At 47.3% G+C, this 12591-nt stretch overlaps 1 protein-coding gene across 15 annotated transcripts in view; it reads left to right on the top strand.

Annotated features, from left to right (window-relative positions):
- KYAT1 (kynurenine aminotransferase 1) overlaps window positions 1-12591 on the top strand; it is a 46919-nt gene that overhangs the window by 4857 nt on the left and 29471 nt on the right. For 2 of the 15 annotated variants that reach the window (XM_063650383.1, XM_063650388.1), the window contains exon 2: window positions 4072-4166. The exons of 10 other annotated variants lie outside the window; for them this stretch is intronic. Coding sequence is in view for 1 of the 5 variants with exons in the window: in XM_063650388.1 (XP_063506458.1) it covers window positions 4074-4166 (93 nt within the window). In the remaining 4 variants the exon portion in view is untranslated. Of the gene's footprint in view, window positions 1-3906; window positions 4208-9272; window positions 9437-12591 lie in introns of all 15 variants that reach the window. 3 more of the 15 variants (XM_063650385.1, XM_063650387.1, XM_063650386.1) reach the window with 3 other exon arrangements.

The raw sequence follows: 12591 nt of genomic DNA, 5'->3' as shown, positions 1-12591 counted from the left end.
GGGTATGCCAGGCAGGGGAAACAGCTTGAGTGAAGTTGGGCAACATTTATTCAAAAGCAAAGGGTGGCTGGGCACAGTGGTTTACGCCTGTAATTCCAGCAATTTGGGAGGTCAAGGCAGGCAGATCACCAGAGGCCATAAGTTCAGGACCAGCCTGGCCAACATGGTGAAACCCCGTCTCCACAAAAATACAAAAATTAGCCAGGCATGATGGTGGGTGCCTGTAATCCCAGCTACTCAGGAGGCTGAGGCGGGAGAATCACTTGAACCCGGGAGACGGAGGTTGCAGTGAGCCGAGATTGTGCCATTACACTCCAGCCTGGGTGAAAGAGTGAGACTCCATCTCAAAAAAAAAAAAAAAAAAAAAATTAGCTGGGCGTAGTGGCGTGCACCTGTAATCCCAGCTACTCGGGAGGCTGAGGCAGGAGAACCACTTGAACCTGGCAGGTGGGGGTTGCAGTGAGCCAAGATTGTGCCACTGCTCTCCAGCCTGGGTGACAGGGTGACAGAGTGAAGAGAGAGGCTTGATCTCAAGAAGAAAAAAAAAAAGGCCTGGTGCCGTGGCTCATGCCTGTAATCTCAGCACTTTGGGAGGCCGAGGCAGGCGGATCACGAGGTCAGGAGATCGAGACCATCCTGGCTAACATGGTGAAACCCTGTCTCTACTAAAAATACAAAAAAAATTAGCAGGGCAAGGTGGCGGGCGCCTGTAGTCCCAGCTACTCGGGAGGCTGAGGCAGGAGAGTGGCGTGAACCCGGGAGGCGGAGCTTCCAGTTAGCCGAGATCACGCCACTGCACTCCAGCCTGGGCGACAGAGCCAGACTCTGTCTGAAAAACAAAAAGAAAAAAAACAACAAAGGATGACTGGGTGTGGTGTCTCATGCCTATAATCCAAGCTGTAATCCCAGGACTTTAGGAGGCCAAGACGGAAGGATCACTTGAGCCCAGGAGTTCAAGACCAGCCTGGGCAACATAGAGAGATCCTGTCTCTATTTTTTTTTTTTTTTAAAAAGCAAAGGATTTGAGCCGAGGGTTGGGGCATGCACCTATAGTCCCAGATACTCAGGCGGCTGAGGCAGGAGGATCACTTGAGCTCAGGAGTTCAAGGCTCCTAGGTGACAAAGCGAGACCCTATCTCTAAAATAAAAAAAGAGTAAAGGGAGGGAAGGTGGAGGCTGCCAAGCCTGGATTCCAGCCAGCTCCAAAGGCGAGGCTGAGGAGGCTTTGGACTTTGTCCAGTGTCACCACAGGCTTCTGGGCAGAGCTGGTCCAATGGGGGTTGGGGGACAGTGGCATAGCTGACATCAGCCCCTGGGTTATTGACATCAGCCCCTGGAATGCATCAGTGACGCATTCCACGGGCCCAGGGGTCATCCACTGCCTTTGGGTCAAGCAAATGGCCAGTAGTTGCCCAGGCTGATAGAGGTGTGTGTTGGAGGAGGGCACAGGCCACTGGCCCTCGGCCCCTGGCCTGGCAGCAGGGAGGCCTCAGATCTTAGATGCCTGAGAGCTACCCCAGAAGGGTCCTCGGCACAACTATGGTCCCCACGCCTAGTGGTGCTGGGCCTCCTCGGTGCTGCCAGATCACCTGAGCTGCCTCCATTGCAGCAGTTCTCCCACACATTTTTTTTTTTTTTTTTTTTTTTTTTTGAAGCGGAGTCTTGCTCTGTCACCTGGACAGCTGTGAGGCTGGAGTGCAGTGGCTCAATCTTGGCTCACTGCAACCTCTGCCTCCTGGGTTCAAGCGATTGTCCTGCCTCAGCCTCCTGAGTAGCTGGGATTACAGGCGTGCACCACCACACTCAGCTAATTTTTGTATTTTTAGTAAAGACGGCGTTTCACCATGTTGGCCAGGCTAGTCTCGAACTCCTGACCTCAAGTGATCTGTCTGCCTGGGCTTCCCAAAGTGCTGGGATTATAGGCGTGAGCCACCATGCCAGTGAGCCAAGGTCACACAGCTGCACTCCGGCCTGGGCAACACAGCAGGACTCCATCTCAAAAACCAAAACCAAAACCAAGACCAAAACCAAAACAAAAACAAATTGAACATAAATGGAATAATGGAAGAAATAGCTAGCTGTGGGGATGGCAACTCTGCAGCTGTTCACTGTTTGGGAAACTTGAGATCTGCATCCAGAGAAACTTGTTGAAGGCAAACTTATCAACATAAATGAGGAAAGTGGTTCTAAAGAAAAAGATAATGACCTAGAGGAAATAATACCAGCAAAACTTCACATTAAAGGAACTCCCTGGGCTGAGTGCAGTGGCTCACGCCTGTAATCCCAACACTTTGGGAGGCCGAGGTGGGCAGATCACTTGAGGTCAGGAGTTCCAGACCAGCCTGGCCAACATGGTGAAACCCCATCCCTACTAAAAATACAAAAATAAGTCGGGCATGGTGGTGCATGCCTGTAATCCCAGCTACTCAGGAGGCTGAGGCAGGAGAATCGTTTGAACCTGGGAGGCAGAGATTGGAATGAGCCGAGATCACGCCACTGCACTCCAGCCTGAGTGACAGAGTGAGACTCCATCTCAAAAAAAAAAAAAAAAGTCAGGATTATCTCACCACAAAATGTACAGAACAGGAATTCCCAGATATATTTCACAACATTGAAAACACAAAGGATGACTAAGGATGACTCGTATTCACCAAGACATAGAAGATGTCAGGTGCAGTGGCTCACACCTGTAATCCCAGCACTTTGGGAGGCTAAGGCAGGATGATTGCGTGATGCCAGTTCAACATCAGCCTGAGCAACATAGTAAAACCCCCATCTCTACAAAAAAAAAAAAAAAAAAAAAAAAATAGCTGAGCATGGTGGTTCGTGCTTATTGTCTCAGCCTCTCAGGAGAATGAGGTGGGAGGATTTCCTGAGCCCGGTAGGTTGAGGCTGCAGTGAGCCGAGATCACACCACTGCACTCCAGCCTTGGCAACAAACATAGAAGAAATGCTCATTCTGTATCATAAATCAAACCACTGGAAGACTGCAGCACTGTTCAGTTCAGAATATTCTTTTTTTTTTTTTTTTTGGAACGAAGTTTCATGCTTGTTGCCCAGGCTGGAGCGCAGTGGCGTGATCTCGGCTCACTGCAACCTCTGCCTCCTGGGTTCAAGCGATTCTCCCGTCTCAGCCTCCTGAGTAGCTGGGATCACAGGCGCCCGCTACCACGCCTGCCTAATTTTTGTATATTTAATAGAGACGGGGTTTCACCATGTTGACCAGGCTGGTCTTGAACTTCTGACCTCAGGTGATCCACCCGCCTCGGCTCCCCAAAGTGCTAGGGTTATAGGTGTGAACCACCACGCCCGGCCTTAGAATATTCTTTTTTTTTTTTTTTTGAGACGGAGATTTGCTCTGTCACCCGGGCTAGAGTGCAGTGGTGCGATCTCTGCTCACTGCAACCTCCGCCTTCCAGGTTGAAGCGATTCTCCTGCCTCAGCCTTCTGTGTAGCTGGGATTACAGGTGTGCATCACCACGCCCGGCTAATTTTTTGTATTTGTATTTAATTTTTTTTTCTTTTTGAGACGAAGTCTCGCTCTGTGAAGTGCAGTGCCGCTCACTGCAACCTCTGTCTCTCGGGTTTAAGCGATTCTCCTGCCTCAGCCTCCCAAGTAGCTGGGATGGGATTACAGGCACCTGCCACCATACCCAGCTAATTTTTTTTGTAATTTTAGTAGAGATGGGATTTCACCATGTTGGCCAGCCTGGTCTCAAATTCCTGACCTCAAATGATCTGCCTGCCTCGGCCTCCCAAAGTGCTGGGATTACAGGTGTGAGCCACTTTTCCAGGTGTGAGCCGCCACATCCAGCTTTCTCTACAATTTAAAAAATGCAAATAGAGTTATATTGTTCTTCAACCTGCCTTTTTTGTTTGTTTGTTTTTGTTTTGTTTTGTTTTAAGACAAGGTCTCACTCTGTCTCCCAAGCTGGAGTACAGTGGCACGATCTTGGCTCACTGCAGCCTCAACCTCCTGGGCTCAAGCAATCCTCCCACCTCAGCTTCCCGAGTAGCTGGGACTACAGACACGTACCACCATGGCCAGCTAATTTTCTGCATTTTTTGTAGAGATGGGATTTCACCATGTTGCCCAGGCTGATCTCGAACTCCTGAGCTCAAGCAATCTACCCACCTTTGCCTCCTCAAGTGCTGAGATTACAAGTGTGAGTCACCGCGGCCAGCTTGTCTCTACAATTTGAAAAATGTAAATGGGTTATATTGTGCTTCAACCCTTTTAAAAAATTACCATACTTTTTTTTTTTTTTGTAATTGAGGTAAAATTCACCTACCATACAAGTAACTGTTTTAAGGTATACAATTCAGTGGCATTTAGTGCATTCACAATGTTGTACAAACATTATGTCACTGTAGTTTCAAAACTTTATCGTTCCCTTAGGAAAACACTCCGTACCCATCAAATAGTCACTCCCCATTCCCTCCTCCCCGTCCTCTGGTTACCACTCATCTGCTTTCTGTCTCTATAGACTTGTTATTCTGGATATTTCACAGAAAAGGAATCATAGCTCTGTCACCTTTTTTTTCCAGCTTCTTTCACTTAGTGTGTTTGGTTTGTTTGTTTGTGACAGGGTCTTGCTCTGTTGTACAGACTAGAGTGCAGTGTCACAATCTCAGCTCACTGCAATCTCCACTTCCCGGGCTCAAGCGATCCTCCCACCTCAGCCATCTGATTATCTGGGACTACAGGCACACACCACCACACCTGGCTGATTTTTGTATTTTTTGTAGAAACAAGGTTTTGCCGTGTTTCCCAGGCTGGTGTCAAGCAATGATCCTCCCACGTCAGCCTTCCAAAGTGCAGAGATTATAGTCATGAGCCATGTCGCCCCGGCCTCACTTAATATATTTTTGAGGTTCATCTAAGTTACAGCATGTATCAGCACATGTTTCATTCCTTTTTGTGGCTGAATAATATTCCATTGTACAGATATGTTACAATTTATCCATTCATCCATTGATGGACAATTTGGGTTTTTTTCACCTTTTGGCTATGATGAATACTGTTGATATAAACATTTGTGTACATGTTTCTGTGTGGACATATGTTTTCAGTTCTTTTGGGTATATACCTAGGAGTGAAATTGCTAGGTTGTAAGGTACTTCTACGTTTGGACTTCATAAAAATTAAAAAGTTTTGTGTACCAAAGAACGTTATCTGCCGGGCCCAGGTAATTGCAGCACTTTGGGAGGCTGAGGCGGGGGGATCACCTGAGGTCAGGATTTCGAGACCAGCCTGGCCAACATGGTGAAACCCTGTCTCCACTAAAAATACAAAAATTAGCTGGGTGTAGTGGCGAATGCCTGTAGTCCCAGCTACTCGGGAGGCTGAGGCAGGAGAATTGCTTTAACCCAGGAGGCAGAGGTTGCAGTGAGCTAAGATCATGCCACTGCACTCCAGCCAGGGCGACAGAGTGAGACTCTGTCTCAAAAAAAAAAAAAAAAAAGTACATTATCAAGAATGTGATCAGGCTGGGCACAATGGCTCACACCTGTAATCCAAGCACTTTGGGAGGCCGAAGCGGGAGGATTGCTAGAGGCCAGGAGTTAAAGCCCAGCCTGGGCAACATGGTGAGACCCCATCTCTGCAATAAAAATTTTCGAAGTTGTTGGTTTATTTTGAGTTAATTTTTGTGGATGGAACGAGGTGAAACTCCTGCTTCATTCTTTTATATGTAAATATCCAATTGTCCCAGCACCCTTTGTTGAAGAGACTATTCTTTCCTCTATTAAATGGGCTTGGTGCCGGGTGCGGTGGCTCACACCAGTAATCCCAGCACTTTGGGAGGCCAAGGTGGGCAGATCACGAGGTCAGGAGATCAAGACCATCCTGGCTAACACGGTGAAACCCTGTCTCTACTAAAAATACAAAAAATTAGCCGGGCGTGGTGGCTCGCGCCTGTAGTCCCAGCTATGCAGGAGGCTGAGGCAGGAGAATGGTGTGAACCCAGGAGGCAGAGCTTGCAGTGAGCCGAGATTGTGCCATTGCGCTCCAGCCTAGGCAACAGAGCGAGATTCCATCTCAAAAAAAAAAAAAAAAACAGGCTTGGTGCCCTTGTCAAAAATCAATAAGGCCAGGCACAGTGGCTCCCACCTGTAATCCCAGCACTTTGGGAGGCCAAGGCCTTCGTATTGCTTGAGTCCAGAAATTTGAGACCAGACTGGGCAACAGAGTGAGACCCTCATCTCTACAAAAAATTAAAAAATTGGCCAGGCACAGCGGCTCATGCCTGTAATCCTAACACTTTGGGAGGCCAAGGTGGACAGATCATGAGGTCAGGAGATCAAGACCATCCTGGCCAACATGGTGAAACCCCATCTCTACTAAAAATACAAAACTTAGCTGGGCATGGTGATGTGCGCCTATAGTCCCAGCTACTCAGGAGGCTGAGGCAGGAGAATTGCTTGAATCCCAGAGGCAGAGGTTGTAGTGAGCCGAGATCGTGCCACAGCACTCTAGCCTGGCAACAGAGCAAGACTCCATCTCAAAAAAAAAAAAAAAAAAAAAATTAAAAAATTAGCCAGGCATGGTGGCATGTGCCTGTAGTCCCAGCTACTCAGGAAATTGAGGCAGGAGGATTGCTTGACTCTATGAGAACAAGGCTGAAGTGAGCTGTGATCGCACCACTGCACTCCATCCTGGGTGACAGAGCGAGACCCTGTCTCAAAAAAAAGGAAAAAAAAAAGAAAAAAAATGTCCAGCTACTTGGGAGACTGAGGTGAGAGAATCACCTGAGCTCAGGATGTCGAGGCTACAGTGAACCGTGATTGCACACACCACTGTTCTCCAGCCTGGGCTACAGAATGAGACCCTGTCTCACCAAAGAAAAAAAGGAAAAAAAATCAGTGGGCCAGGCTGGGCACGATGGCTCATGCCTGTAATCCCAGCACTTTGGGAGGCCGAGGTGGGTGGATCACCTATATAGTCCCAGCTACTCAGGAGGCTGAGGCACAAGAATCGGCAGAGGCTGCAGTGAACCAAGATCGTGCCATTGCACTGCAGCCTGGGCAACAGAGAGAGACTCTGACTCAAAAAAAAAAAAAATTAGTGGGCCATAGATGTTTGGGTTTATTACTGGGCTCTCAATTTTATTCCATGAGTCTATGTCTGTCTTTATGCTAATACCACACTATTCTAATTATAAGCTTTGCAGGGCCGGGCGCAGTGGCTCACGCCTGTAATCCCAGCACTTTGGAAGGCCAAGGCGGGTGGCTCACGAGGTCAGGAGATCGAGACCATCCTGGCTAACATGGTGAAACCCCGTCTCTACTAAAAATACAAAAAAATTAGATGGGCGTGGTGGCGGGCGCCTGTAGTCCCAGCTACTCAGGAGGCTGAGGCAGGAGAACGGCGTGAACCTGGGAGGTGGAGCTTGCAGTGAGCCAAGATCGCGCCATTGCACTCCAGCCTGGGCAACAGAGCGAGACTCCATCTCAAACAAACAAACAAACAAAAAAACCCTTTGCAATAAGTTTTGAAATCAACCTGCATTTTTCACATAACCTGAATATCTTTCAATGTCAGACTGCTAAAAGCAATCTTATTCCTTTTAGTGGTTGCACAATGGTTCATTCTATGGTTAAACCACACAGTGATAGAGTGATATTGAACTAGCCCCAGGTTAATGGACATCAGGTTGCCTCCAGTTTTTTTCTCTCATGCTCAGTGCTGCGTTAATCATCCAAGTGTATATTTTTGTATATACGTGTGAATATTCCTGTAAGATCAGCTTTTAGGGCTGGGTGCACTGGCTCACACCTATAATCCCAGCACATTGAGAGGTCAAGGCAGGAGGACTGCTTGAGCCCAGCAGTACAAGACCAGCCTGGGCAATGTAGTCAGACCTTGTCTCTACTAAAAATAAAAAGTTAGCCCAGCATGGTGGCGTGCACCTGTGGTCCCAGTGAGCCCTGGAGGTCCAAGCTGCAATGAGCCATAATTGTGCCACTGCACTCCAGACTGAGTGACAGAGCAAGACCCTGTCTCAAAACAAACAAACAAAAAACTTTTAAGAGAGGAAGTGTTGATTCAAAGAGTGGTATGTGTTGTTATTATTAAATTGCCCTCCAAAACTTATACCAGTGAACACTTTTAACCTAGTGCTTGCTTTTCAAATCACAAATTCTCACCTTTTAGTACGTTGTAGGATCAGTTTGGTGGGTCTCAAGTTGTCTTCGCCCATCTGAGAGGCAAAAAATAGTACTTCACTTTCATTTACGTATCACTAATTATGACTAATTTTCAGCATCCTCTCAAGGTTATTGACTTTTTTTTTTTTTTTTGAGACAGAGTCTCGCTCTGTCACCCAGACTGGAGTGCAGTGGCATGATCTCAGTTCACCACAACCTCCGCCTCCTGGGTTCAAGCGATTCTCCTGCCTCAGCCTCCCAAGCAGCTGGGATTACAGGCGCACATCACGGGTAATATTTTTTATATTTTTAGTAGAGACAGGGTTTCACCATGTTGGCCAGGCTGGTCTTGAACACCTGGCCTCAAGTGATCTGCCCACCTTAGCCTCCTAAAGTGCTGGGATTACAGGTGTGAGCCACCACGCCCAGCAACTATTTTCTTTTCTTTTCTTTTTTTTTTTAAGACAGTCTCTCGCTCTATTGCCCAGGCTGGATTGCAATGGCACGATCTCAGCTCACTGCAACCTCCACTTCCCAGGTTCAAGTGATTATCTCACCTCAGCTTCCCGAGTAGCTGGGATTACAGGCGCCTGCCACCACACCTGGCTAATTTTTGTATTTTAGTAGAGATAGGGTTTCACCATGTTGGCCAGGCTGGTCTCAAACTCCTAACCTCAGGTGATCTGCCTGCCTCAGCCTTCCAAAGTGCTGGGATTACAGGTGTGAGCTACTATACCCAGCGACTATTTGCTTTTGTGAATTTCCCATTTATATCTTTTTCACACTTTTTCTTATTGAGATGCTGGTCTTTTGTTGTCGATTTATAAGAATATTTGCATATTAAGTCTCATATTATGTTAAAATGGCCCAGTTACTTGTTTGTCTCCTTGATTACATTGTGCGCTCCTTGGAGGAAAGGAAGGTATCCTGTCACCCTTGTATACATGGTGGCTAGCTTAGGGAATGAATAGCACATAATAGGAATTCACTGAAGAGATGTACACTTACCATATGGCAGGCTCTGTGCAAGATGTTGAGAATAAAAAGATGAACAGAAGAGAGTCTTTGTTCTAACAAAGCTTACAGTCTGGTGCAAGCGATAGACATTCATTCTCATTCTGCAGGTTTATTGAGCAGCTGCTCTGTGCCAGGTGCATAACGCCCATTGGAAGAGCCAGCCTATTAGGATGAGAAAAATGTCAGGACTGGGACTTCGCTAACCTGGTCCTGGGAAATCTGGGTGGGTCAGTTCCCCATCCCTGATTATCAGTATCCCCATCAATAAAATGTGAGTAACTGGACCAAATTCTCTCATTTCCCATTGAGCATCCAGGCATCTGTGCTGCTTTGGCTTTTGGAAAGTAGGAGTCAGACTCCTGAGTTCAAATATTGGCTCTGTGCTGGATGTGGTGGCTCACGCTTGTAATCCCAGCACTTTGGGAGGCCGAGGTGGGTGGATCACCTGAGGTCAGGAGTTTGAGACCAGCCTGGACAACATAGTGAAACCTCGCCTCTACTAAAAATACAAAATTAGCCTGGTGTGGTAGCGCATGCCTGTAATCCCAGCTACTTGGGAGGCTGAGGCACGAGAATCGCTTGAACCCAGGAGACAGAGGTTGCAGTGAGCCAAGATCGCACCATTGCACTGCAGCCTGGGCAACAAGAGCGAAACTCCGTCTCAAAAAAAAAAAAAAAAAAAGTATATATATATATATAAATATATATATATTTATATATATTTATATATATTTATATATATTTATATATATTTATATATATATTTATATATATTTATATATATATTTATATATATTTATATATATATTTATATATATTTATATATATTTATATATATTTATATATATATTTATATATATTTATATATATATTTATATATATTTATATATATTTATATATATATTTATATATATATATAGGCTCTGCTACTTGTTAGCTGTGGCCTTGGTTGTGTGACTTAGCCTTTTTTTTTTTTGGTGTGGGAGGGATGTGGGGAGGGACATGGTCTTGCTCTGTCGCTCAGGCTGGAGTGCAGTGGTGCGATTATGGCTCACTTCAGCCCCAACCTCCAGGCTCAAGTGATCCTCCCACCTCAGCCTCCCGAGTAGCTGGGACTACAGACGTGCACCACCACTCCCAGATCATTTATTATTTTTTGTAGAGATTGGGTCTCACTACGTTGCCCAGGCTGGTCTCGAACTCCTGGGCTCAAGGGATCCTCCTGCCTTGGCCTCTCTTGCAGGCATAAGCCACTGTACTTGACCACTTAGCCTCTTGAAGGAATCTTTCTTATAGGATTAAAAGTGATGGGAAGCCAAGAGCAGTGACTCACGCCTCTAATCCCTAGGCTTTTGGGAGGCCTAGGCAGGTGGATCACTTGAGGTCAGGAGTTCTAGACCAGCCTGGTCAACATGGTGAAACCCTGTCTCTACTAAAAATACAAAAATTAGCTGGACACGGTGGTGCACAACTGTAGTCCCAGCTACTCGGGAGGCTGAGGCACAAGAATCACTTGAACATGGGAGGCGGAGGTTGCAGAGAGCTGAGATCGCACTGCTGCACTTCAGCCTGGGCGACAGAGCAAGACTTTGTCCCCCAAAAATAAGCAAATAAATAATAAAAGTGATGGGACCTGATTTCAAGTAGTCAAAATCGTAGAGACAGCAAATGGGCTGGGCTATGGGCCAGAGGGTAAAGGGATGTAATTGTTTAATGGGTACAGAGTTTCAGTTTTACAAGATGAAAACAGTTCCCAAAACTGTATACCTGTACATGGTTAAGATGGTAAAGTTTATGATATGTGTATTTTACCAAAATTTTTTAAATGAAAAACTTTTTTTTTTTTTTTTGAGACAGAGTCTCGCTCTGTCGCCCAGGCTGGAGTGCGATGGCGCAATCTCGGCTCACTACAATCTTCACCTCCCGGGTTTACAACATTCTCCTGCCTCAGCCTTCCAAGTAGCTGGGACTACAGGCGCCCGCCACCATGCCTGGCTAATTTTTTTTTGTATTTTTAGTAGAGACGGGGTTTCACCGTGTTAGCCGGGACGGTCTCAATCTCCTGACATTGTGATACACCCGCCTCGGCCTCCCAAAGTGCTGGGATTACAGGCGTGAGCCACTGCGCCTGGCCTGAAAAACATTTTTAAGTGGTGAGACCTGTAGGGCTTCACGGGGCACCTAGCACAGGAAAGCGTGTGATAAATGAAAGGTGACTGCCAGGGCTGTTGAGGGGCTGACTAGGGAAGGCCTGCTTCCTAGAAAAGGGGTGAGGCGCAGGGCATTGGAGGGAGGCATGCCTGGGAGGTCAGGAGTCCTGCCTTATGCGGTAACCTGGACCAGCAACCTCCCTGCTTTGGGCCTCCTCTGTGAAGTGAGGCGTAGTCCCCTCCTGGGGCCAGCAAGTTGCTCTGTGACCTGGGCCAGCAAGCTCAAAGCCGCGAGGGGCCTGGCTCCTTGCGCTGCCTGCTGGCCGACTCGGGAATAACACGCCCACAAGCCCCCAAGTTGCTGGGTTAAGGCAGCCTACGTGGCCCCCTGTACCCTTCTGCTCTTGGCTGAGAACCCCTCATGGCTTCTCCCTCCGTCCTTCCCTCCTAAGTTCCTGGAACCTACCTTCACCACACCCATAAGCTCACAGACACAGACACAGAGATGTGTGCACATGCTCAGGTGCAAGCTCTTGTATTTGGATCCTTTTGTTGTTTTGTTTGTTTTTTTTGTAGAGAAAGGGTGTTGTTATGTTGCCCAGGCTAGTCTTGAACTTCTGAGCTCAAGTGATCTGCCCACCTCAGCCTCCCAAATTGCTGGGATTACAGGTGTGAGCCACCATGCCCAGCCTCCATGAATTATTATTATTTATTTCATGCATAGAAAATTGATGTTCAGAGAGGTGAAATGGCTTGCCTCACATCACACTGCCAAGGTCATCAAAGCCTGTGTTCTAATCCTTCCCCCATCTCTCACCACTGCCCTCCTCCTTGGGTGTCTACTTGGGGCTTGATCCTGGGTGTGGTAATAGAACAGACCTACCCTGTGGAGGGTGCAACATAACATTCACTTCTGGCTGGGCACGGTGGCTCACGCCTGTAATCTCAGCACTTTGGGAGGCCGAGGCGGGCAGATCATGAGGTCAGGAGTTCAAGACCATCCTGGCCAACATGGTGAAACCCCATCTCTACTAAAGACACACAAAAAAATTAGCCGGGCATGGTGGCGGGCGTCTGTAATCCCAGCCACTCGGGAGGCTGAGGCATGAGAATCGCTTGAACCTGGGAGGCGGAGGTTGCAGGGAGCCGAGATCATGCCATTGCACTCCATCCTGGGTGATAGGGCGAGACTCTGTGTCAAAAAACAAACAAACAAACATTCACTCCTATGCCCAGTCTTACCTGGCCACACATAGGCCGGATGCACTGCCAGTTC

Source organism: Pongo pygmaeus, chromosome 13 (assembly GCF_028885625.2).
Source record: "Pongo pygmaeus isolate AG05252 chromosome 13, NHGRI_mPonPyg2-v2.0_pri, whole genome shotgun sequence".
NCBI lineage: Eukaryota > Metazoa > Chordata > Mammalia > Primates > Hominidae > Pongo > Pongo pygmaeus.
The sequence above is the reverse complement of the archived record's forward strand: the minus strand, read 5'-3'. Positions and strand labels throughout refer to the sequence as shown.